This window comes from Ruditapes philippinarum, unplaced genomic scaffold (assembly GCF_026571515.1).
Source record: "Ruditapes philippinarum isolate M1 unplaced genomic scaffold, ASM2657151v2 ctg1520_1_1_1_1, whole genome shotgun sequence".
NCBI lineage: Eukaryota > Metazoa > Mollusca > Bivalvia > Venerida > Veneridae > Ruditapes > Ruditapes philippinarum.
In genome coordinates this window covers 133,310-160,947 of record NW_026856547.1, presented here as the reverse complement: position 1 = coordinate 160,947, position 27,638 = coordinate 133,310, and the positions used below count along the sequence as shown (strand labels likewise).

Here is a 27,638-nt window from a genome sequence, read left to right as displayed (position 1 = left end):
TTCTTGGTAGTTTCAATAAATGAGCTAAAATCAATGTGTTTTAAAATTTGTGGTCAATTTAGTTCAAATTTCATCATTTCACTGTGTATATAATAGGTGACGCTTAATTGGTTAATTCCGTGTCCGAATCCAGCAATTAATATTAATTTACATTCTCCTTGATATACAGAACTTAATAATAAGCTTAATCTTTTATTATAAGCATTTATTTTGCTGTTATTCAGAGAACAACAAATGAATTTATTCTGTTATCAATGATTTAAATATGATAACTAAACTTCTTGATGTGCGAATCGCAGTTCATCTCAATTGTTCATTCGATGTTTATAGTTGGAATCTTATTTACGGTTATCCTCTTCTGGTAAAGCATCAAAACTTCCCGAAGAGTTACTATGGTCTCCAGGTAGTTTTTCATCGTTCAGTTGACTAAAGGCATAAGAAACAATAAAATTGTGTTCTTTTTCAGTTTCTACATCCTCCACTTGATCACCCCACTCTGTGTGTAATTTACAGCAAGAATAAGAAACGACATATTTGTTTTGTTTAGCATGTTCTATATCTATATTTACAGTTGATGCTTACACATCGAGGTTTAACTCGGTCACTTTGACAGGTTTATCGTGTCTTGTGCCACATCATTGATAGCATGAATGTAAGCTTGGTCTAGATTTACGGAACCCTTATAGATATTGTCCAAAGCATAAGTCTCTCTTTGTGATTGTGTAATATGCCCGAATGTCTTTCCTTCATCAATATCATCGTAAGGATTTGGAACAAGATAGTCATCAACTTCATCACCGTTCGCCCCACCAATGATATCGATAGATGTGTCTTGGACGTCTTCGTCATTTATTTCATCATATATTCCACTCTGTCTGAATGGTATAGTGCGATCATATATTTGCCTGCGATGAAACATATAGTTCAAAAGTCGTATATTTATGATTAAAAAATAGATTGACAAGCCGACAAATTGGGAGTTATCAGATAGTAAAGTGCCTACGGCTAAAACAGAGTTTAAGGTCATGGTGGTGTATGAATAAAGGAGACGACTGGTGTTATATTGTCCATGCTTAAATTAGATTTATAAGTCGTTGTGTTGTGCATGAAATTTACATTATTATTTATCCAATAAAAAAAATTTAAGTCACGATGCTGCATATAATACATACAATATTTCACATGAGTTACTGTATGATAAAAAAAGTATTAAACGACTTCGATAGTTTTGTGGACAAGCTCAATAAAAGATTTATACCATGTGACAAATGATTTTATTATATGTCTTCACGCATTTAATTTTATGTTTTTTATTAAATTCAGTCTCATCAAATCAGACAAAAATGCAGATATTACCTTCTCTCATTTTGTCTGCCTTTCAGTCCTGGTCTCTTTCCTTCAAGATAAGTCACTCTGTTCATTAACTTCTTGTAGCGACTACACATGAAAATAGTGCCTGTATTATCAAAAGTCAGCAATGACATTATTATTTTTATCATTTCAAACACATTTATCAGAATCAGAATCTGTGTATGATTTGACGATTAGGTAATTGATTAAACTACTGAAAAAAACTAGGTAACTTTATTGTAGCTACAATTATATGTAAACAATAATTACTTTTAAGTAAAGTTCAAAACAAATATAAGAAAATTATAGTTTAACCTGAAAAGATAATACAACTTAAGAATACTGCTATCAAAATAGACAGTTTAGACAGTATGAGCATGGTAGGATTCTCTTCTTGTGCGTCAGGTGTATAACGTAAATATCCTACTGTTACTTGAATGTTGCCAACTGTTACCTGTGAAATAAGTAGTAAGGGCATTACCATTGAATCAAAATATTTGCAAATCGAATAATTGTGGTTTAGTTCTTACGAAAATAAATTCAAATAACATGTTTTTACAACCTTTGTTAATGATAAACGTTTCACTAAGAATTTATCAAATAATTTGAGTATACAACACCGGGCAAACAAAAGTTTAAAATAGCTACCTTTAGGTTAACGTAATAGTGTACGTAAATTAAGAATGCAGTTACTAGAGTGTGATGAGGTTGAATTGTTGATTGTTACCTTAGAACAATATATGGGGGAAAACAAAATTCAATTGATCAAAGAATAGTTTGTATAGGGTAGTAGATGAACATAGTAGAATGGTTGTATGTGGAGAGAAACAATTAAAGAATTGTAAACTTACACTTATTTCCGGATGTTTATTCCCGGAAGTTACTCGTGGTTCTTCAGTCGGAGCAACACAGCTGATTACAGTTTGTGCCATATTCATTATTATACATGTCTTATCGCCCACTTTGATGTCAATATCGAAATCTTTGTGTATAGTGTTAAAGCACTTTCCCTTGAAAAAAGGAAACAAGACAAGCTAGTTTCAAAACTTCCAGTACTAACAGCACCCAATTACAAAAACAATATATTTTACATAAAATACTCGGTAAAATGTCATCTGTAAATACGTTTATAGAAAGGGAAAATGTCATTAAATTTCATAAATTTTCTACAACTGATGCAATTGATTTACAATTATTTAAAAACATAGTAGCTATCTGTCAAGCACTGGTATCTCATAATAAATGGCCGCATGATATTTATTGAGTGGTTACGAAGGCATTGAATTAGTAATCTAATGATTGCTAGGTGTATTTATTCAATCTCCACCAGGACCAGACAAAACACTTTAGATTCATTGCTATGTATTGGTTGGTTCGGAACGGACTCGAGAAAGTGTTTATCAGCTTAAATAGCTTCCTAAAAAATCGGACAAATATCTTCTAATCTGTATAAAGTAACATTATTTTGAAGCTTAAATAATTCCATTCTCAAAAAATAAGTTTTGTCATTTTTATATGCAAGACTTGTTGTTATGTAATACACACAGTATTTCTCTGATGTAATAAGTATCAAAACATTTATCCAAAACATTACCGATATCACAATCAAAGGGGCTGTGACATCAAAAGTCAAAACATTTCTTTGGTCTGGTAAGATGTCAAATATTGGATCATTGGTATAAGATATTATAAAGTTCTGGACCACAGCATCAAAGTTAATTATCATAGAAACATTAATGCGCCCATTGCATATTTGTTTTTCTTTTGTAACATACGACAGCTGGCTGGCTAGTTGTTCTTTTAGAGCACGAGGCGCTTCAGGTATTTCACAAAGTGCATTTGTATCAGATACAATCTCACAATTTGCGACCTAAACATGAACATAAAATATGCCAGAAATTCAACTAAATTAAAAGAATATAGACAAAATTTGAGTATTAAGATTAACAGTAGGTATTTTAATATTAAGATAAACAATAAGTATTTGAATAGCGATGTGTTCGAAAAAGGGTTTGAGTACGAAAAGGGTTATGATTATAGAAGTAAAGAGTAAGTACATGTATTTGAATACTGGAGTCAAAGTCGGTATTTGAACATTGAGGTAAACAGGAAGTAATTGAATATTGAGGTAAACAGTAAATATTTGAATGTTGACCCAAAGAGTTAGTATAAAAATTGATATATACTGTCAAAATTTGTATACTGATATAAATAGTAATTCTTTTAAGTATGTAATGATTCAATCTTACGCCCATTTACGGAATATCTAAACTTTTAATGTGTTCAATAGTTTCATAAATGTGTTTATGAGATTATCTAATAGATAACAAAAATAAACATTGTTATCAATGATTGAAAAACAAAATTCAGCCAAAATGAAATAAAGATAAAATCAAAACATTTCAAAGAAATTTATATTCATTAAAAGATGACATACATGTATGATTATATCTAAGAAAGTCGAGAAAGGGAAAGTATCAGCTTAATAGCTGCACGGTTACAAAGCAAGATAAGATGGTAACTGATTGTTGCCTGTTGCCTGCATGACTTAATTGTGGGTGGCAGAAAATGAAAATTACATGTTGGATTCCATTCCCTGCCCTGTTTTCATTATTGTTATTTCCTTTAAAATTGGACAACGTTTTGCTATAGGGTTACTATTTTCTTTAATGATGTTTATACACTTTCTGTATTGTATATGTATATATCTATTTTTAAAGATTAAATTAAGATTCGTATTAGAAGGTTCAAAAGTAAATCGTTCACTTGGTGTTTAACTTACTATAATTTGACCCTTGTAACTCAGTTTGATTGACGAGGAATGTGCATTGTTTAATAAATGCCCTTCTATTGTTAGCCGTGTACCTCCACTGAAAGTTGTTCAAAAATATTATACTACAAGTATGTAGAACAGAATATTATTACTTCGAGTATACTTCTAAACCCTTCTGATGCAAAATATGTATGTTTTTGAAATGTATGAGTAGTCCGTTGAATTTTGGTTTCAAAATGCTTATTTGTCTAATCAGGAATCAAGCGCTCTGTACACACTGGGTTGTCATACCAAGTAACAATCACCTATGATATCAAAACTACTTGAGTTATTTTTTAATCATTGTCTTAAAACACTGAAATATATAAAGCAGTGGCTGCTTCAACGAAATCCTTGAAACATCAGAATTTTTCACTTTTTTTAAAGCTTCCCGGTTTGTATTTAATTACCTTTATCTAGAAGAATAAATATTTTACATCAAATCGTGTTTTACATGTTTTTAGATAAACGAAAGTTTTGCAAAAGTTTATTTTTATAATCTTAATAATATTTAGATTTGCACAGAATAGCATTATTCTACAGTCTACCTGGCAAATGCTGTAAGTGGTGATACTCGTCCAACAACTGGGTCGTCGACAAAACTAAACCATAGCTTTTTGTTAATATCAACGTAATTGCCATCTATTGATAAGTGCAGTTCGGTTATATTAGAAGAGCATGGAGCAGACATGCTGCATTTCGAAACGCACACAAATGTATCACTGTAAAAGAATAATCTTGTTAAGAAAAACATATCTGTTCTTTCACGTGTTGATACATTTGTAGTTCACATTATTATCATCTAAAAGTGTCTTAATTGGTGTCATTTATAGCACGCACGAATCACGTCAGTTGACAATGTTGAACTATTTGAAATATCATCATTGTATCACTTGTAAAAAAACAACAAGTATTATAAGTTGCAAAGCTGCTTTTATTAACAAAAGCTTTCAATTTATGTAGACAGATTTTTGACCAATAATTAACATCTATGACTAGTTTTGAACTGTAAATGATCTGTAGAACCATGCATTTACATATACTTTTCTAAATATATTTGTATTTTATATCATATGACACAATCTTTGTGGCTGACTTAAAAATGCGTTCATATTTTAGAAAGCAAATGCTGATTCAACTACAACAGATAAATAACAACCATTTAGCGGGAACTTTTATATCTACTGTCTCATAAAACCAGTGTTCATAGTTTAAACGTACATTCTAGAGGAGTCATCATTTGGTTTTAAACTTAGCTACGTACTTTTCCGCATCGGATCTCTTTTCCGTAATTTCTGCTATTTCTTCGCATCGATGATCACTAAGACGCAAAGAAATGTTTTTATTCCCAATTGCAAGATTTTCTCCATAAATTGTTATTTTTGTTCCACCAGTTTTCGGCCCGAAGTTTGGATACATATTACAAACACTTGGGCTCTGCAAATATTTGTAAATCCTATGATTACATTTACCAAACAAGAGCACCGCTAGGCGGAGCATTATATGCCCGAAAGTGTTTTCTTTTTTTTTAGTAAAGATGAAGCATTTGTAAGACATGGGACTAAAATAAAGTATTACCTCCTTCAAATAACAATCCTCCTTTGAAGTTTCAATATTGTGGTCCAAATGGAACTTTAAGTTTTGCCCCAGAAACTGTTTTCAATTCTAAGGTAAAAGTGACCTTGACCTTTGATCTTGTGACCCCAAAATCATTAGGGGTCTTTTACCCAATATAGACAATCATACTATGAAGTTTAAACACAGTAGGCCAAATGATACTTAAGTTATATTCCGAAAACCGTTTTCAGTTTTAAGGTAATAGTGACCTTGACCTTGTGACCCCAAAATCAATAGGGGTCTTTTACCCAATATGGACAATCATCCTATGAAGTTTGAATATTGTGGGCTAAATGGAACTAAAGTCATGCTCAAGAAACTGTTTTCAATTTCTAAGTAATAGTGACCTTGACCTTTGACCTTGTGACCACAAAATCAATAGGGGTCTTCTACCAAATATGGACAATCATCCCATGAAGTTTGAACACTGTGGGCCAAATAGAACTTAAGTTATGCTCCGGAATCTGTTTTCAGTTCTTAGGTAATAGTGACCTTGACCTTTGACCTTGTGACCCCAAAATCAATAGGGGTCTTCTACCCAATATGGACAATCATCCTATGAAGTTTGAACACTGTGGGTCAAATGGAACTTCAGTTATGCTCCTGAAACTGTTTTCAGTTTTAAAGTCATAGTGACCTTGACCTTTGACCTGTGACCCCAAAATCTATAGGGGTCTTCTACCAAATATGGACAATCATCCTATGAAGTTTGAACACTGTAACATCCTATGAAGTTTGAATATTGTGGGCTAAATGGAACTAAAGTCATGCTCAAGAAACTGTTTTCAATTTCTAAGTAATAGTGACCTTGACCTTTGACCTTGTGACCACAAAATCAATAGGGGTCTTCTACCAAATGTGAACAATCATCCCATGAAGTTTGAACACTGTGGGCCAAATAGAACTTAAGTTATGCTCCGGAAACTGTTTTCAGTTCTAAGGTAATAATGACCTTGACCTTTGACCTTGTGACCCCAAAATCAATAGGGGTCTTCTACCCAATATGGACAATCATCCTATGAAGTTTGAACACTGAGGGCCAAATGGAACTTCAGTTATGCTCCTGAAACTGTTTTCAGTTTTAAGGTCATAGTGACCTTGACCTTTGACCTGTGACCCCAAAATCTATAGGGGTCTTCTACCAAATATGGACAATCATCCTATGAAGTTTGAACACTGTAGGACAAATGGAACTTAAGTTATGCTCCGGAAACTGTTTTCAGTTTTAATGTCATAGTGACCTTGACCTTTGACCTTGTGACCCCAAAATCAATAGGGGTCTTCTACGCAATATGGACAATCATCCTATGAAGTTTGAACACTGTAGGCCAAATGGAACTTAAGTTATGCTCCGGAAACTGTTTTCAGTTTTAAGGTCATAGTGACCTTGACCTTTGACCTTATGACCCCAAAATCGATAGGGGTCTTCTACCCAATATGGACAATCATCCTATGAAGTTTGAATCTTGTGGGCCAAATGGAACTTAAGTTATGCTCCGGAAACCAAATTGCTAACGTTTTCAGTTTTAAGGTCATAGTGACCTTGACCTTTGACCTTATGACCCCAAAATCAATAGGGGTCTTCAACCCAATATGGACAATCATCCTATGAAGTTTGAATATTGTGGGCCAAATGGAACTTGAGTTATGCTCCGGAAACCAAATTGCTAACATTTTCAGTTTTAAGGTCATAGTGACCTTGACCTTTGACCTTATGACCCCAAAATCAATAGGGGTCTTCTACCTAATATGGACAATCATCCTATGAAGTTTGAATATTGTGGGCCAAATGGAACTTAAGTTATGCTCCGGAAACCAAATTGCTAACGGACGGACGGACAGACGGACGGACGGACAGACAGACGGACGGACGCCAGGGGGGTATAACATAATATGTCCGAAATTCTTTCGGGCATATAATTATTAAAAAGGAACTTTATGGGGTGTTTACGTTTAACTTTCCTATAAGATTTGATGAAGTTCTAATACACGTTAAAAGTTTAGTATATAAATATTACAATACCATAAATGTAAATACATTAAGCCATATATTTACATGTTTTAATCTTATTCAAAAATGAATTTCGATAACATTAATATAATCAAAGATGTTTTCGGTGTATTGTATTTTAACATAGGCAAAGATGAAACATTTATACTTCAATTCAGTTCATTACTTTGTAGGAGAATTCAATATTTGTATTTGAATGTTTTCCTTCTACCACAACAGCCACTGCTCCTTTCACAGCTGCATAACTTGATCCGGTTTTGCAAATCAACCTTAGTAAAAAGCAACAGGTGCATAACTTTATTATTTTGATAATGATATAATAAGAAATGTGACAGAACAAATATTATGCTGTAAAACATGTAACAAACTGTTTTATATCTTGATATATCAAAGTTGCAACTTAACTTTAAGTGTATTTTATTTCTTAAGTGAGAATCTAATTGTTTTGGTTTACTTAGGTTTTTATGAAAACCACCATTCCTACCTAGATTGCTCAAGAGATTCAAAATCTGGATCAGATTCTATTGTTGTATCGTTCATCAGATCACAGGTCACGTTAGCAACTGTTATGGTTTCAATGTCCAGCATTGTTGTACCTAAATTACTCCCGTAGATAGTTACATAGGTACCACCATAGATGGGACCAGTTGTCGGTGTTATCTGTATTTGTTAAAATAGATACTAATTTGCTCCTGATGACTTCACATTAAATTTGAATAATAAAATCATTACAAACCATTCAAATTTGTATTTTTCAAAGTTTTTTATTTTAATCCCACATACATATTATCGATTTAACTGACTATAATTTTTGTTGATGGGTAGTGAAAATAGGTAAAAAACTGTGTAAATAACTTTGTATTTTGGAAACAAGTACTATAATAATTTTGTTATTTACTACTTACAGACTTCTGCGACATTTAGTAGTGGCGTGTTATGAACATGGATAATGAAACATAGCATACATACCTCTGTTATGTTTGGTGACGAACAATTTGATACACGGTACGCACCATTGTGAACACATTTATTGTTTGTACCCCAATAACAGCTGTAAAGTAATTTGTTTAACGCCTGGCAATGACTGCAATCTAAAGCCATTTGTTCACATCTGTATACCGTTACTTGGAAATAAGAAAGTGACAAATTCAATTTAAATTGCAGTGTTAATATGTCTTTTCGTAAAAGTGATTTGTATATTCCACTAAATAAAGTCATCACAGCATGCACATCTTTGTCTGACCAGTCTTTATACAGCAAGTAGCTCAACTTGTGTAATAAGAAGTTAAAAGAGTTTATGCAGCTCCAGCAAGTGGGGTGGTTTTGACCCCTGGTGTTGCTTTAAAATTGTAACACCCGGGATTAACAAAAATCAATTTTCCTGTGTCTGCGCCATATGACATTAATTGTGTTGGTGCGCCGTAGAACCAAACAAAGCAAAAACAAGAACTTTCTTACACATAGAATGGATTTTTTCCAAATTTAAAGCAGGGCAAATCCATTACTCAAATTCAGCAGATTAAGAGTCTGGGAATAAAGTGATTGCAATGATTGATGTTTACCTGAATTCACAAAAAGATCATCTATTTCGGCAAAGGAGTCGATTCTTGGTCCATATGTGATAACTATCTTTAGCTTCTCTTTTTTCTTCCGATGGGTAATCTGCGAAACCTTTACAAATACATTATGTTTGATAATTTAAAATATATATATATCAATTATTTGTACTCTACGCAGTTAACTTAAGGCTCAGTTGCTCATTAGTCACTAAAGAACATTCAAGTTATATGAAACGTTGTCTACCATTGTTTTGGTTTATTTTGTGTTTAAGAAAAAAATGGTTCATAATTTCATCTATGTCATATATTTTAACAAAATATACAAATGATGGTTCCATTACAGCCTTATTTCGAGAGAGTCATATAACGAGGGTTGTCGCAGAAGTAAAGAGATTTTTGTCACAAGTCGTAGCAATATTTATGCTTGAATATAGTTTAACTTGTATACCATCCTTAAAAAACACTCAACATCGAAGTTATTTTTTCCTACTTAAAAAGTCGAAGGTAATAATCATGTGTGATGGGCGGTGCAAGCAATATTTAAGACACCAAGAGAAAATGTGCGCTCTTTAAATATTACAAAGACGTTATAAAAGCAAGTTTGTGCGCACAAAATTTCGCCTGAATGAAGCGTGACGTTACAACGTTATTTCCTGTTTGTTAGAACTTCATTACATTATCAGTAGCTGAGAGGAGCGCTATTTAACACGTCACTGTCTACGAAGAAAAAATCGTCATGATGTCAACCGGTAATGTCAAGCTACGAGCGGTAATTCAGTTCTGCCATGCGGTTGGGAAGACACCAACACAAAACTATTGCTTAGTTCAGGAGGCTGGCAAATATAAATACTATTGTTCATTAGTGCTTAGATGGCATAAAGAGTTTGCAGTCATCAGTCTATAGAAGACTAACAGAGAGGCGGTCGCCCTTCCAGCCTGCGATTGTCACTCGTAAAGTAGATTAGAGAACATAATTTATTGCCATTGACCACAGTTTTACAGTTAAAAGCTTAGCCTCAATACTGGGTAAGTGTAAGGATACAGTTTTCGACCACTGAAAGATCTGAACATGAGCCAAGCTAGATGGGTACCCCAAATTCTCAGTGACGACAAGAAAATTCGGAATTTCTGGGTCGTTTATAGATAGGATAGCCACCCAGAATGAAACTTGACCCAGAAACAAAGGAAAACTTGTCAATGTTGGAAATATTAGGCACACCATCGCCGAAGAGTTCCATTCAGTTAGAGATTGACGTTTTGTTGTTTCCAAGAATCAGCAATCAACCTTACAGTCTTGACCTCGCCCCAAGGAATTGTGCTGACACCGACGGAGACTACGTAAAATAGGCGCTGTAGGCGAGGTCCCTTTATGACTTAAGTTATCACTGTTTTTCAGCCAGTGATGTGTGTATTTTGTATGAAGATCTTTTAAATTTTATGTATTCTATGAAAATTTTAGAATAATATTATTAAATATGACACTTTAGCATGCGTTATTACTTTTTGCATTTACTAATTATTACTGAAGTTACGCAGGCTGTCTCTTTACTTCAGCGACAACCCTCGTATATATCTTTGATACATAATTACATAATTAATAATTGATAAATTTAATTTTTAAGTGATCTTTATTAATGTGACTTCATTTACAAATAAATTGTGTTTGCTATATTTTTGGTATTAAATTGGGTAAAATTTATATAATATGCTTAAACTTTATAAATTTGCCTTTTAAGTTTATGAAGTTTAAATTAACTCATTACCTGCATACGGCATGATAAAAAATCACCTTTCAATGTTGCCATTACGCTCTCAGAACCTTGTAGCATACATCTGTAGATCACACCTGTGGACTTAAAGAAAGAAAATAGAAAAATGGAAACCTTCAAGAACGCACAAATAAACATATAGGTTACGTTTAATTCAGTGAATTGATTTGACCTGTTTAGCGTAAAGCAATATATTTTTATTGAATAAGGTCAATTTTCTTACAAAAGTTGAAATACTTTTCTAGGTGACTTATACCTATTACGTACCAAACAAAAAATAGAAAAACGTTACCGAATAATGGTAATTAACTATGAAATAAATTTAAAGAATCTATCTGAAATGGTAACACAGTAAGTAACCAAAATGGTTTTCACTTTAGGAATAGTGTGGATATGACCTTTGATTGAAATAGTTAAAACAAACAATGATCTTTAAGCTTTGTCATTTTGAGAACTTTGAAACCTTTGTGTTAAACAATAGTCCAGTAATTGTGCGGAAATAAAGTTGACTTACACTTATAAAAACAATAAAGCAATATATTCCTGCTTCCTGTTATTTCTTTTTCGATTTGAATATCATCACACGAATGTCCTAATAAAATGTAATGCATTTTCATCATCAGAATATTTTTCAACCCTTCCTTTAGAAAATTCACTCAATTTAACTACTTAATACCACCAGTCTGATTTTGTTTTAGCAAAGATGTATTTATTAAACGCGTTTGTAACTGTTATGTTCTCTTAATCTATTAAGAATTACATGTGTCTGTTCTTACAATACATTACAAGAAAATGTGATCAGGTTGGTACTTACATTTATAGCATTTGCAATTCGAAAAGATAAAACTGATCTTGTCCCTAATGGTAGGAAGTTCCCTTTGTTATTCAGTAGGTGTGGACATTCACTAATCTGTGAAAATAAATATATCTTATATAGAAAATAACTAAAAACAACCCTTAAAATGCATAAATCTGCTCTCTGTATATTACAAAATAATTGTTTGAATTATAAAAGTACTTCAATAATAAAAAGTTCCTGAGAAATAAAATTAAAATCATTTCTGCGGCATAATTGGTCTTGGATTAAAAATACAACAACCGTCCGATTGGCATACTCAAAATCGACCAAGCTATCGTTATACGTACGTATAAGTTAGAAATAATCATGCATTTCATTGACCGCATGTATATTTTATGCATACAATAGTATCAGATTATTTGTTGAAACCCCTTCAATCGTTTGACGTTAAATTCAAGCCTAAGAATAAAGAAAAGAAACGCACAATAGAAATTGGTCTAGGACATCCAGAGTTTGGTTCTTCACAACTTGCATCTTGACCACACCAATTGCACTGGACGAATTCAGTATTTATACATTCCATACACCTGAAAAGAAAAGAATTATCAAATAGTATTTAATAAGAATTAAGATCGACATGTATTACAATTTGGTATTTGGCTGTTACTTTAAAAATTCTTTATTATATTAATTTAGCAATAACGTTACATGCGTGTTTGCTTATAACTGCAAATAAATACACACACGCACGCACACGTACGGACATTCTTACACGTCAAAGAAATGTTTCAAATTTTACTATGATCGTGTTATATGTCATAATAGAATCAATGTTTTTATTAAAACATAATAAGCACTGTATGTTGATGAATTAATTATTATACCTTTTATATTTTCTGCAGTCATAGATTTGAATTGAAGCAGACGACAGTGTTGTCTCGAGTCCTGTTAGTGTCTTTACCAGAAGCTTTATCCTCACATTACCATGAACTGTATTATATCAATATTTGAAATTTATGATGTTAAAACAACGAATTTAATAACCATATCCATATTTAAAAGAAAATCAATTATTGCTAAATTTCATTCTTAAGTGACAAAATGGCATTTACCAGCATATTTTTTTTCAAAATCTATCTTTGGAACATCTACTTGCAAGACATAAATACAGATTTTTGTTAAAGTAATAAATTGGTTGCAAAGAGTAAGTTCATGTTTTGCATTTTATTGTTCTATGTACTAAAAGTATATTTTTTGAAAAATGTTCTCAAAATGTGCATTATGCCTCGGAAATATATATTTTTTAAATTCTTTAGAAATGTCACACATGTCTTTAAAAATGTTTAAATAATGGATAAATTCATGCTAGATGTTTTTACAGATGTTAAATGCGGCGCATTTATAGTTCGTAAAGGTAACAAAATGTACACAAAGTATTATTTTGACTTCCATTCACTATAATTATACCAATTGTCAACATAACTTAATATGCAAAATATTTCATTTTTATAGCTAAAGAGTATATTTTGGGAAGCTGTAGTAAGATACAAAAAATAAACAGTTTTTGAGAAATAAAAATGAAAGCATTTCTAAGGCATAATGGGCCTTAAATATTAACCTAAATTCATGTTTCCGAACAACACTCTAATTACTAGAAGCAATTATATGAGCCTACCAGCCATGGTAAACCATATGCGTTTCATTTTTTACAAGTATATTTTGTCTATTTTCCCTATATGTTATTGAAAAGAAACTTAAGTTTCATGTTAATTTAAATTAAATTTCCTTTGTTTTGTCACTCGATTGATTAAATTATTCGCTTAACTTGTCAAACGAAACTCAATTAAGTGTTTGTCTTGTCATAAATTGATACTAATAAGAACATTGTATACTATTCACATCCAAATGTACCTTATTTCAAACCGAAATTAATTTTATATACAATCCGTACCTGAAATAATCGGCAAAGAGCAGGACAATGTTGAATAATCTAGGTCTTCTGCATTTGTGATATATATGTTGGAATGCATTGAAAATAGACAGAGATATGCATCACCCAATTCCCTCAATGGAATGTCTTTCATCTTAATAATGATCTGAAAATTAAGAAATGAATTATGTTTATTGTTATTCATTTGGTATATTACCTTTATATTCAAGTTTATTAGTAAATTGGTTTGTAAATTGAATATGTTAATTTTCTTGCTCTCTTAATCATTGAATTGCTTTATATAGTTGTTTCCCAAAAATTAGCCAAAATATATAAGTATATCTGTTACAACGTGTTTTGTTATTACGACATTTGTTATTACCCATCTCATTTGTCAATGCATTTTACATTCAAAAGGTTACTAACACATGTATTATTACAGCTGCTATTTTTTTCTAATCGTAAAGGCTCTTGTTCATATTACCCTGGTGTTTGAAGAGTTTGATGCTACCGATAAAGGTACTGCATTTGGCGCCACAGACATTGTCAAACAATTTTCAAACGACGATATCCAATGATTGGTATTGTTGGAACATACATGCCGCCGTGTAGCTCTGAAAAAACGTGAAATACAAATTGTAAGTTGAAGTTAAATATTTAAAAAGCTTTCCCGAACATTTGAATATATAGATAATATTAAAAGGGAACATTTTTGTGAAACTGAATTGTAGAAATTACGTTTTTGTTTTGATGGTGGTATCTTGCCTTATGTTGATGTTTATTATAAAGAAATACCTTTCTTTATAAACGCACCAGCCGCACAAGGGGTGTTTACCTTTCATCACGTCTTCACATGACTCAAATTCAGAACAATTAGTTGTCGCATACTTTACTACCTTGTAGAAAGAAAAAGACATTTATATGAATATTGTATTCATGAAATAAATAAATTTAAATGAAATACGCAGGACAAAACTAGTAATAAATAATTTGTGAAAAAGATTCTGGTAAATGAAAAGATATTTGCTGTCAATAAATGCCTTCACTGTTTTGTGTATTAAATTGCCCGTCTTCTCAATCTTTTAAAACTTATTGTTTTGCTGAAGTTCGTGTATCTAATGTTTGTCATACAAATAAATAGAAGTTGTCATGTAGCAATGTGTAACAACTATAATTCCCATGGACATTTACTTGTTGTAAATATGTTAATATTCCATATTCTAAAACATTTATTTTAAAAATTGTCATGGAAATATTCACTTAAAATTTGTTTAAAGGTTGTTTCCCTTTAACGATGCTAGGTATTTTCATAAGATGTGCAGATCAATGACAATAATAGTTGGGAACAAAATCTCTAGATAAAGTGAAAATAAGAAAAAATTGAGAAAGAACATCAATAACGTAAGACGATGTTCACTAAACGCATCCCCCGATACAATCCAGCCACACTGGCAGGACACCAAGAAGACAACGAACAAACATCGTAGAGGACACAATGGTTAAGAAGAAAATGCATACGTACTCTTTTACTGCTCATTACATACACGGTCTCTTCACCAATGGCATATATTTTCTTGATTTCATTACCAAGATCTACTGTCATCTTGTAGTTTTCTAAGATCGAATAGTTTTGCAGCAAAACTGCCTATAAAAATAACAAACTATATTTAAAAAAAGCTCATTCCTTATACCAAATACTAAAAATATGAACATCAGAAATTCTACCCAATGAAGCTTACTTTTGAACAATCATAAATAAAACAGCTTTCCGTATTTATAAGTTGTTAATCTTAAAAATCATTTATTTTAAGTTTCCGATTGATTGAAATATTTTCTAAAATATATGAAGTTGTTTACATCAGTATAGCAAACCTGTGATATGATCCCTGCAGAAGTTCCAAAAATAATGACTGTTTTGTTTTCATACGTCGCACCAGCTAGTGTTGTAATGGTACCTGAGACATTTGGGGAGACGAAATTTGCCTCTATGTTTATCGGATCTTTGCTTAAAACATTGCTGTACATTTTTGGTGTGTTGCATCCATGGTTGAGATACTCGAAGTCCTAATATAGTTATAATTTAATGCAATTAGAATTATTAACCAAATAACCAGGTTTTTATTCTTCATTCGGTATTCAATATTGAATATTCATTTAAATGAAACCTACATCTCTTCTGAAACATAATAAGTTGAAAACTTCGGATGTTTTAATTGATTAAGCATCATATTGAAACTTAACATTACTTCGTTACTTCAAATACACTTCATAAAATTAAACATATTTGTAAATTGTGTATCTATTTATTTTTTATCTAAAAACATAACGTTTTGACATCGGTAAATGGCAGAAACATATACCAAATTTCAAAGTTATAACAGTAATCTAATAATTTGATGTGTAATAAATGCAGTAGTTCTTACATCTTTAGGCAAACACTCTCCGACTTGTTTGTGAGATTGTAGATACCGTGTGCTAACATTCCCGGGCCCTGTGCAAGACGTACTATAAGTCAATTGGGCAGCGTCTAATGCGTCATCTATATCTTTTATTTTAGATATGCAAACAACACTGTCCCCTGATGTTTTTTCTGGATTATTTCCCCTTGTAAACACTGCAATCAATATATTACCCTGAAACTCTTCACTGTCTACCAAGATAGCATCTTGAATTAAATTGTACGTAACGTCAAAATGATTGCAGTTTAAGACAATATCCGTATATGTATTGAAATATGTATCTTTTTGACAAATCCTTACTAGCTTTGTTACATAGGTTGAAGATCCTACTTCATTTTTCTGATTTGCAACAAAATAACTCATCCCATTGTATTGGAAGCATACTTTATAATATATTAAAAACTCTTCAATAGGTGTAGATGGTATTTGGATTCTGAGTAGTTTTTCTTTGAACCTATCTGTAACAGGCTTGAAATCAGAGACTTCCCTTGCGCTTATAGCAAAGTTGTATGTCCAACCTTTACTTCCATCTAGTAAGGTCTTTTTACTAAAGTAAATACCATCACCAAATGTCACTGCAATAAAAAATGTACCATTTTCAGTAATTATTCCAACTGCAGGTCTGTTTTCATTTGTTGATACAGTTAGGTGGTCGTCTGCTGTATAATTTGCTGAACTAGAGTTTAACACGCTCTCTATATTTGATAAGTTACGGGCTTCACATACTCCCGAGTTTCCCGTGCCACAAGTAACAAGTACATGGAATCGTTCACTGTGGTGTGCTAGCAAAATCTTGTTAACATTTCTGGAGGAATCAGAAGTTTTTGCTATTTGAATTTGTTTCAAATCTCTATCCAAAACGTAAATTCGGTTGACTCCGCCTACATAAAAATTGTCCTCATAGAGCAAGAAACTTGTCAAGGTGGATGACAATTGTTCTGTTTGCTGAATCCGAATGTTAGTCGTAATTCCCGCTGGTAAGAATAAACCACATAAATTATAAAAGATAAATGCGGAAAGCATATCTTATATTCTATACGTGAAACAGATATTCAAAGGATTCTTTTATATTTATCTGTTAAGTCGACGTTATATGTACATACACATTAGAAAAACAAAGCCACAATCATTAATAAAATGACATGTCTGTATTTAACTTCCTTACAATTTAATGTGGCATTGTTTCGAACAAAAAAATATTTATGATAATACAGAGGCGTATACGTTTACGCATTTTAAGACATTTTAAGATATTGCATTAAAAATGACTACGTAGCTTTTGTAGTTTCAAAATATGTGTTTTTAAATCTTTTTTTAAATGAAACATTACTTCCTTGAAAATTATATTCTAACCTTCTCTCACATAATTAGATAATACAATTTATGTTATTAATATGAATAATTTAGTATACCACTTGCAATATGTCTGGAATGCTTACTCGTAAATCTTATATATATCTGATTTTATTGTTTCTTTTCTAAGCATTTCTCCAAGCAGGCAGCATCTTGACCACTGATCTTATGTTGTGTCGTCGTTTAAACTGCAATCGTAACGGCATTAGTTTGTTTTACATATGCCTCACCAAGGCAAGCGCATTTTATCTAATTATATCAATATAGTTTTTGTTATATGTTTTCAAAATGCAAGACTAACGTATTTTTAAACTAACAGAAAAAAATGCCAATAAACAAAAAGCTAATTAAATATGTCTAGACTTGGTCTGAGATAATTAGGTAATTTCCGAAGCTAAAGCTCAGATTATTTATTTTGGAAATTTCGAAAGAATCGTTACATAAGCTGTAATTATCGCCTTTATACCTGACTAAATGGCGTTTCCAAAAATAGTTTTGTTTTGTTTGGGTTTTAAGTCACACCGACACAGTATATTTCATTTGGCGACGTTCCAGCTCTACTGGTTAAGAAAGACCTCAGGTGCCCTTCCGTGAATTATTTCAGGCACGAACGGGCACCTGAGTAGAACCACCGACGTTCCGTTAGCTAGCTTGATAGCTTCCTCACATGAAAGAATCCAAAGTCCCTGTGGGATTCGAACCAACAGCGGTGAGTGGCAAGTGGTTTGAAGTCAATGACCTTAACCAATCGGCCACGGACCCAAAGAATATTTGGAAAAGCAAATACCTGTACAGGTTCTAATAAAAATAAAAAGACCAACCTCTCCACTAAATGTTACGCAGGCAAAATTGTTAAAAAAGTGTTGATCTAGCACTAGTCACACTAGATTTGATCTACATCTACCTCAAACAGTTTTTTCTTATGTTTAGTCAATGAACCAGCGGACAGGCCGATCACATTGCAAGTCTCATATTTTAATTGTTAAGACTTTGTTTTCATTAGCCGAAACAGCTTGGTCTGATAGACATGGACATAGAAGGGATATGGCGATGGTACGATGACGATACTCTTGCTACATATACAAACTGGCATCCGGGTGGCGAGCCTGGTGGTTTTGTGAGAGAGAATTGTGCAGTTATCCACGGTGGAGAATATCTGTGGCAGGATTATCCATGTAGTAGAACATTTTTACTTATATGTGAACGAGAGTAAGTAGCCATGAAATCGATTATAAACATAGTCTTTTCTTCAAACACAAAATGTGTAATAATTGTTCAAATTGTTATTAAGGAAAAACTAAAGAACGCTCATAACAAGAAAAAATGTTGAAATTTTATTTGATTGAACATGTTCATAGAGGGCAGTGCTAAGTCTGTCTATAGAGACTTTATATACATGTATTTAATAATTATTATTGTTATTTCTTATCAACATACTTTTTTGTCATAAGTAAAATACGCAAAATGACAAAACAAAGTAGAAACATAACCCAAATGGCATTGAATAATAACCATGACTTCAAATTTAGGTATTTAAAGACCAAAGGTGTCGTGATCTATAAAAACAAAAAGCAGCTTTTTAATTAACACATGTTTATTTTAATGTACAATGCTGACCTGATGTTGCACGTGACCAGTCTCTGACTCTAGTGAAGACATGTGCCAGTTTAGGTCATTTGGCGACGTCCCAGCTTTACTGGTGGAGGAAGACCTCAGGTGCCCTTCCGCGCATTATTTCAGGCACGAACGGGCTCCTGAGTAGAAGTAAGGCAGCTGTAAAGCTTCCTCACATGAAAGAATTCAAAGTCCCTGTCCGGATTCGAACCCGGCGGTGAACAATTTTAACCACTCGGCCACGGACGCCCCAAATATTTTGTAATAACAAATGAATGAACTGAATTCATGTTTTGAAAATGTTAACAATATATCATAGAATAAGAAAATTATATTAATCCTCAGAGGAAACTTTATTTCACCATAGACCTCAAAGTGCAATCTGACCTTCAAGGCGAAGACATGTCCCTTGTATATGACACGTCGTAATACGCATGACTGTGTTGTAGAAATGCCAAATAATATGGCAGTCCATAAAGTTTTGACTTAATATTTATAAAGTAAACGGGGTTTGATTGTAACCTCCGAATATGCCATTCACGAAATAAAAACCCAGAGTGAATCTTTCTGTGTCTATAGCTTGATGCTCTAAAGAATATTTTAATTCAATCCAAAGTTAGTTATTTATGAGTGATTGAAGTTATTGATGACTCTGCCAAATCATTTTATGATTTTCCGTACATGAGTTAATAAGTGCATTTATCCTATTTTCCAACTTCTCCAACAAAGCAGTTCTTAGTTCGTCGAGATTTTCGTAGCATTGTTGTAAGATTATGTTGCATTAGGACGAACAATTTTATTTCTTTATCTTAAGGACAAATAAATTCGCATCCATTAAAATTTACAGTGAATTTACTCTTGTATTAACCAATCTGCCTAAAAAACGTATCCCGCTAAAACGCAAGCAGCATAGGCGAATTATTCTTTATAATATCGGTATGCAAGATGTCGATTATCTATCTAATATACGAAACAGATAAAAGTTATAAGTATCTCCCAATAGTATTGAGTGGTATTTTAAAATGTGTCGACCAAAAGGTTATCAACAAACTGCACGTACGTTTTGCAAATTTGGTTCTAGGTTAAGTACACATTCACCTTAATGTTGTATGACAGTTTTTCATTATTTTAGAACAAAGCTAGCAGTTTTTGACTAAAGGAACTTAAAGAAAACATAAATATATTTATTTTTTTTTTGTTAATATTCGTACCTTTTCCGATTTTTAGCTTGTATAGTTATGATCAGTAAGCCATGCACTGACTGTATACGTAAACCAGTGTTATAGGTGTATTGGTCATTCGACACAATACTGGGCAATAGTAAACATCAAGTCCCACCAACCCAACCCATATACGTATTTATCAGTGTTCAGTGTCCTTGATAAACAGAACATAATAGTAGTAAGCTTAATCTTTTATTATTAGCATTTATTTTGCAGTTTATTCAGGGAATAACAAATGAATTTATTCTGTTATCAACTGATTCAAAACATGATGATATCTAAACTTCTTTGATGTGCGAATCGCAATCGTTCGTTGGATGTTTATAGTTAGAATCTACTTTGCGGTTATCCTCCTCTGGTAAAGCATCAAAAATTCCCAAAGAGTTACTATGGTCTCCATGTAGTTTTTCATCGTTCAGTTGACTGAAGGCATAAGGAACAATATAATCGTGTGCTTTTTCAGTTCCAACATCTTCCACTTGATCACCCCGCTCTGTGTGTAATTTACAGCACGAATATGAAACGACATATTCGCCTTGTTTAGCATGTTCTATATTTGCAGTTGATGCTAATACATCGGGTTCTAACTCGGTCACTTTATTATCGTGTCTTGTTACATCCTGTGCCACATCATTGATAGCATGAATGTAAGCTTGGTCTAGATTTACGGAACCCTTATTGATATTGTCCAAAGCATAAGTCTCTCTTTGTGATTGTCTAATATGCCCGAATGTCTTTTCTTCATCAATATCATCGTAAGGATGTGGAACAAGATAGTCATCAACTTCATCACCATTCGCCCCATCAATGATATCAATAGATTTGTCTAGCACGTCGTCGTCATGTATTTCATCATAAATATCACTCTGCCTGAATGATATAGTGCGATCAACTATTTGCCTGCGATGAAAATATAGTTCAAAAGTCGTATATTTATGATTTAAAAAATAGATTGACAAGTCGACGAATTGTCGATGATTGGGAGTGATCAGGTAGTAAAGTGCTTACGGCTAAAACAGAGTTTAAGGTCATGGTGGTGTGTATGAATAAAGTAGGTTGGTGACAAACTGTCCATGCTTAAAATAGATTTATAAGTCGTTGTGTTGTGCATGAAACATACATTATTATTTATCAATAATATTTTTTTAAGTCACGATGCTGTATATAATACATATAGGAGTTCACATGAGTTACTGTATGATAAAAATGTATTAAACATCTTCAAGAAATTGTTAATGATATTTTTGTGGACAAGCTTAATAAAAGATTTATACCATGTGACAAATGATTTTATTACATGTTTTCACGCATTTAGTTTTATGAATTTCCTTAAACACAATCTCATCAAATCAGACAAAAATGCTGATATTACCTTCTCTCATTTTGTCTGCCTTTCAGGCCTGGTTTCTTCCCTTCAAGGTAAGTCACTCTGTTCTTTAACTTCTTGTACCGACGACACAAGCAAATAGTGCCTGTATTATCAAAAGTCAGCAATGACATTATCATTTTTATCATTTCAAACACAATTATCAGAATTAGAATTAGTTTATGACTTGACGATTCAGGAATTAATAAAACTTCTTTTAAATAAACTAGCTAACTTTATTGTAGCTTCAATATATAGACATCACTTACTTTTAAATAAAGTTTAAAAGAGATATTAGAAAAATATTGTTTAACCTGAAAAGACAATACAACTAAAGAATGCTGCTATCGAAATATACAGTATGAGCATGGTAGGGTTCTCTTCTTGTTCGTCTGGTATATAACGTAAATATCCTACTGTAACTTGAATGTTGCCAACTGTTACCTGTGTAATAAGTAGTAAGGGCATTACCATTGAATCAAAATATTTGCAAATCGAATAATTGTTGTATAGTTCTTACGAAAATAAATTCAAATAACATGTTTTTACAATCTTTGTTAAATTAAATGATGAACGTTTCGAAACTAAGAATTTATTAAATAATTTGAATATACAACACTGCGGCAAACAAAAGTTTAAAATAGGTATGTTTAGGTGATCGTAAGTGAATGTGAATTAAGTATGCAGTGTGTGATGAGATTGAATTGTTGATTAAAACCTTAGAACAATAGGGGGGAACAAAATACATTTGATCAAAGAACAATTTGTATACAGTAGTAGATGAACATAGTAGAATGATTGTATGTGGAAAGAAACAATTAAAGAATTGTAAACTTACACTTATTTCCGGATGTTTATTCCCGGAAGTTACTCGTGGTGTTACAGTCGGAGCAACACAGCTTATCACAGTTTGTGTCATCTTTATTATTTTACATGTCTTATCGCCCACTTTGATGTCAATATCGAAATCTTTGTGTATAGTGTTAAAGCATTTTCCCTTGAAAAAAAGGAAACAAGACAAGCTAGTTTTAAAATTTCCAGTACAAACAGCACCCAATTACAAAAACAATATATTTTACATAAAATACTCGGTAAACTGTCATCTGTAAATACGTTTATAGAAAAGAAAAATGACATTTGATTTCATTAATTTTCTATAACTGATACAATTGATTTACAATTATGTAAAAACATAGTAGCGCTGGTATCTCATAATAAATGGGCGCGTGATATTTATTGAGTTGTTACGAAGGCAATGAATTAGCATCTAATGGTTGCTAGGTGTATTTATTCAATCTCCATCAGGACCAGACAAAACACTTTAGACTCATTGCTATGTATTGGTTGGTTCCGGGAACGGACTCGAGAAAGTGTTTATCAGTTTAAATAGCTTCCTACAAAATCGGACTAAAATAACTTCTAATCTGTATAAAATAACATGATTTTGAAGCTTAAATAATTCCATTCTCAAAATATAGGTTTTGTTATTTTCATATTCAAGCCTTGTTGTTATGTACTTCACACAGTATTTCTCTGATGTAAAAATTATCAAATCTTTTATCCACAACATTACCGATATCACAATCCAAGGGGCTGTGGCATCAAAAGTCAAAACATTTCTGTCATCTGGTAAGATGTCAAACATTGGATCATTGGTATAAGATATTATAAAGTTCTGGACCACAGCATCAAAGTTTATTTCCGTAGAAACATTAATGCGTCCATAGCATCTTTGTTTTTCTTTTGTAACAGACGATAGCTGTCTTGATAGTTGTTCTTTTAAAGCACGAGGCGCTTCAGGTATTTCACAAACTGCATTTGTATCAGATACAATCTCACAATTTGCAACCTAAACATGAACATAAATGTGCCAGAAATTCAACTAAATTAAAGGAATACATTTTAATATTCGAGACAAAATATGATTATTAAGATAAACAGTAGGTATTTTAATATTAAGATAAACATAAGTATTTGAAAAGCGATGTGTGCGAAAAAGTTTTGAGTACGAAAAAATGTAATGATTATAGAAGTAAAGAGTAAGTATTTGAATACTGAAGTCAAAGTCAGTAATTGAACATTGAGGAAAACAGGAAGTAATTGAATATTGAGGTAAACAGTAAATAATTGAATGTTGAGGCAAAGAGTTAGTATAAATATTGATATATACAGTCAACATTTAAATACTGATAATAGTGATTCTTTTAAGTGTTTTATCATTGAGACTTACGCCCATTTACGGAATATTTAAACTTTTAATGTATTCAATAGTAAAGTTCAATAAATGTGTTTATGAGCGACGTATAGCATGATTATTTTATAGATAACAAAAATAAACATTTCTATTAATGATTGCAAAATAAATACAGCCAAAATGAAATAAAGATAAAATCAAAACATTTCAAAGAAATTTATATTCATTAAAGGATGACATACATGTATGAATATATCTAGGAAACTAGAAACTAGTACAAATCAGTCGTTAGAAAGGTAAAGTATCGGCTTATAAGGTGCACGGTTACAAAACAAGATAAGATAGTAACTGATTGTTGCCTGTTGCTACATGACTTAATTGTGGGTAGAAGGAAATGAAAATAACATATTGGATTCCATTCCCTGCCCTGTTTTCAATATTGTTATTTCCATTAAAATTGGAAAATGTCATGCTATAGGGTAACTATTTTCTTTGATGATGTTTATACAATATCTGTATTCTGTATATATATAGATCTATCTTGAACGATTAAATTAAGATTCGTATTAAAAGGTTCAAAAGTAAATCATACATGTTGTTTAACTTACTCTAATTTCACCCTTGTAACTCAGTTTGATTGATGAGGAATGGGCGTTGTTTAATAAATTTCCTTCTATTGTTAACAGTCTTCCTCCACTGAAAGTTGTTAAAAATAATACACTTCAAGTATGTAGAAAAGAAAATTGTTCCTTCAAGTATACTTCTAAATAGTCTTGATAAAAAACATGTCTGTTTTGAAATATTTAAGTAGTCCGTTGTATTTGGGTGTTTAAATACTTATTTGTTTAATCAGCAAAAGAGCGTTCACTTCAGACTGGTAATGGCACAGACAAAATGCCACAATGATCAATGATATCAAAACTTCTTAAATTGCCTTTAAATACATGTACTGAAATATAAGGCAGTGACTGCTTTAAAGACATCATTGAAATAACAGAAATTTTCTACTTTCTTAACAAAAGGCGTCCATGTTTTAATTCCCTTTTTCTAATAGAATATATGATTTAAATCCTAAATGCATGTAGTATGCGACTTGAGTACACCACTTTTCTATAATCAGCACATGTTATATGTCTTATAGTAAGATAAACGAATATTGTACAAAAATATATTAATAATCTTCACTTTGTTTACATATCCACAGAATAAAATTCTAAAGACTACCTGGCAAATGCTGTAAGTGGTGATATTTGCACAACAACTGGGTCGTCGACAAAACTAAACAATATCTTTTTGTTAGTATCAACGTAATTGCCATCTATTGATAAGTGCAGTTCGGTTATATTAGAAGAGCATGGAGCAGACATGCTGCATTTCGAAACGCACACAAATGTATCACTGTAAAAGAATAATCGTGCAAAGAAATACATATCTGTTCTATCACGTGTTGATACATTTGTTGTTCACATAATCATCATCATCTAAAAGTGTCTTAATTAGTGTCCTTTGTAGCACGAATCGCGTTATTTGAGAATGTTGAACTATTTAGAATATTATCATTTTATAATTTATTAAAGAAAACAGCAAGAATTGTAAGTTTCAAAGCTGTTTTAATAAAGGCTTTCAATTTATGAACAATTATCATCAGCTATGACTAGTTTTGAACTGTAAATGAACATTTACTTTTCTAAATATATTTGTATTTTATAACATATGGCACAATCTTCGTGGCTGACTTTAAAATGCGTTCATATTTTAACAAGCAAATGCTGAATCAACTACAAAAGATAAATAACAACCATTCAGCGCTAAATTTTAAATCTACTGTCTCCTAAAACCAGTGTTCATGGTTTAAACGTACATTCTAGAGGATTTTAACTTTAGCTACGTACTTTTCCGTATCGGATCTGTCTTCCGTAACTTCTGTTATTTCTTCGCATCGATGATTTCCAAGAAACAAGGAAATGTTTTTATTCCCAATTGCAAGATTTTCTCCATAAATTGTTATTTTTGTGCCACCCGCTTTCGGCCCGAAGTTTGGATATATATTAAAAACACTTGGACTCTGCAATTGTTTTGTAAATCCTATGATTAGATTTACCAACTTTTAAAAAGGAAATTTATGGGGTGTTTACTTTTAACTTTTCTATAGGATTTGATAAAATTCATATACACGTTAAACGTTTAGTATAATAATGTTACAAATCATCTCATACCATAACTGTAAATGCATTAAACCATATTTATATGTTTTCATCTTATTCTCAAATGACGTTTTTGGGAGTACTGTATTTTATCATGATAGCAAAGGTGAAACATTTAAAAGTTATTTCAAATCTAATATAGTTTCTAGAAAATTATTATAATACGAAGTTGATTACTTTGTATGAGAACTGAATATTTGTATTTGAAAGATTTCCTTCTACCACAACAACTACTGCCCCTTTCACAGCTGTCGAACTTGATCCCGTTTTGCAAATCAACCTTCGTAATTACGAACAAGTACATAACTTTATTATTTTGATATTGATATAATAGGAAAGATGACAGAACCAACATGAGGCTGTAATAACAAGTAGGAAAATATTTATATCTTGATATATCATAGCTTTAGCTTGTTTTTGCAAATATTTTATTTCTTTAGTGAGAATCTAATTGTTAAGGTTTTACTTCGACTTGTATGAAAAAAGCACACTCATTCTTACCTAGATGGTACCAGAGACTCAAAATCTGGATCAGGTTTTATTGTTGTATCGTTCATCAGATCACAGGTCACGTTAGCAACTGTTATGGTTTCAGTGTCCAGCATTGTCCTACCTAAATTACTCCCGTAGATAGTTACATAGGTGCCACCATGGATGGGACCAGTTGTCGGTGTTATCTGTATTTGTTAAAATATATATACTATTTTGCTCCTGATGACTTCATATTAAATATGAATAGTTAATTTTATCTGCTGACAACAATTAAAAACCATTTAAATTGTATCTTGTTAAAGATTTTTATTTTAATCTCACATACATATCGATTTAATTCGTTTGACCATGTGACTGTAATTTCTATTGATGGGTTTGGTGGTAAATAGGAAAAAATTGTGTAAATACCTTTTCATTGGTGGTAAAAAATGCGTACTATGATTTTTTTTAATTTACTACTTACAGACTTCTGCGACATTCAGTATAAGTGAGTCATAAGCATGAGTAAACAAAACATAGCATACATACCTTTGTTATGTTTGGTGGCGGACAATTCGATACACGGTTCGCAACATTGTGAACACATTCATTGTTTGTATACCAAAAACAGCTGTAAAGTAATTTGTTTAACGCCTGGCAATGACTGCAATCTAAAGCCAGTTGTTCACATCTGTAGACCGTAACTTGGAAATAAGAAAGTGACAAATTTGATATAAATAGTAATGTCATCATGTCTTTTCGAACCTTAATAAAAATATTAAAGTAAATGGGAAAAAAATCATAAAATCAAAAATAAAATCATTCAAAGAATTGAAAACTTTAACTAAAAAAGGTCATTATTATAAATAACTTTTATCACTTAAAGTATTTTATCCACCGAACGTTA

General features: G+C 32.0%; 4 protein-coding genes across 4 annotated transcripts; all 4 read right to left on the bottom strand.

The window, feature by feature from the left end:
• Nucleotides 1-222: 222 nt before the first annotated feature.
• Nucleotides 223-27,487, bottom strand: LOC132746935 (plexin-2-like). Its single transcript, XM_060736218.1, has 11 exons — nucleotides 27,281-27,487; nucleotides 26,762-26,937; nucleotides 26,438-26,540; nucleotides 25,949-26,121; nucleotides 25,281-25,454; nucleotides 24,665-24,752; nucleotides 23,436-23,711; nucleotides 22,701-22,859; nucleotides 22,177-22,306; nucleotides 21,869-21,968; nucleotides 223-905 (listed from the first exon to the last, which is right to left on the bottom strand). Exons 1-11 carry the CDS (start codon nucleotides 27,482-27,484, stop codon nucleotides 602-604), a joined length of 1,887 nt encoding a protein of 628 aa, XP_060592201.1. The 5' UTR covers nucleotides 27,485-27,487; the 3' UTR covers nucleotides 223-601.
• On the bottom strand, nucleotides 4,124-8,055 carry LOC132746940 (plexin-A3-like). Its single transcript, XM_060736223.1, has 4 exons — nucleotides 7,957-8,055; nucleotides 5,427-5,599; nucleotides 4,711-4,884; nucleotides 4,124-4,220 (listed from the first exon to the last, which is right to left on the bottom strand). The coding sequence occupies exons 2-4, from the start codon at nucleotides 5,579-5,581 to the stop codon at nucleotides 4,124-4,126; spliced, it is 426 nt and encodes a 141-aa protein (XP_060592206.1). The 5' UTR covers nucleotides 5,582-5,599; nucleotides 7,957-8,055.
• On the bottom strand, nucleotides 8,180-15,925 carry LOC132746939 (plexin-B-like). The gene is made up of 12 exons (XM_060736222.1): nucleotides 15,720-15,925; nucleotides 15,370-15,492; nucleotides 14,643-14,743; nucleotides 14,332-14,461; nucleotides 13,869-14,013; nucleotides 12,802-12,907; nucleotides 12,402-12,504; nucleotides 11,933-12,028; nucleotides 11,113-11,202; nucleotides 9,353-9,461; nucleotides 8,760-8,914; nucleotides 8,180-8,450 (listed from the first exon to the last, which is right to left on the bottom strand). Exons 1-12 carry the CDS (start codon nucleotides 15,870-15,872, stop codon nucleotides 8,271-8,273), a joined length of 1,491 nt encoding a protein of 496 aa, XP_060592205.1. The 5' UTR covers nucleotides 15,873-15,925; the 3' UTR covers nucleotides 8,180-8,270.
• LOC132746930 (plexin-A4-like) lies at nucleotides 16,220-17,387 on the bottom strand. The gene has a single exon (XM_060736210.1). It carries the CDS (start codon nucleotides 17,327-17,329, stop codon nucleotides 16,220-16,222), a length of 1,110 nt encoding a protein of 369 aa, XP_060592193.1. The 5' UTR covers nucleotides 17,330-17,387.
• Nucleotides 27,488-27,638: the final 151 nt, after the last annotated feature.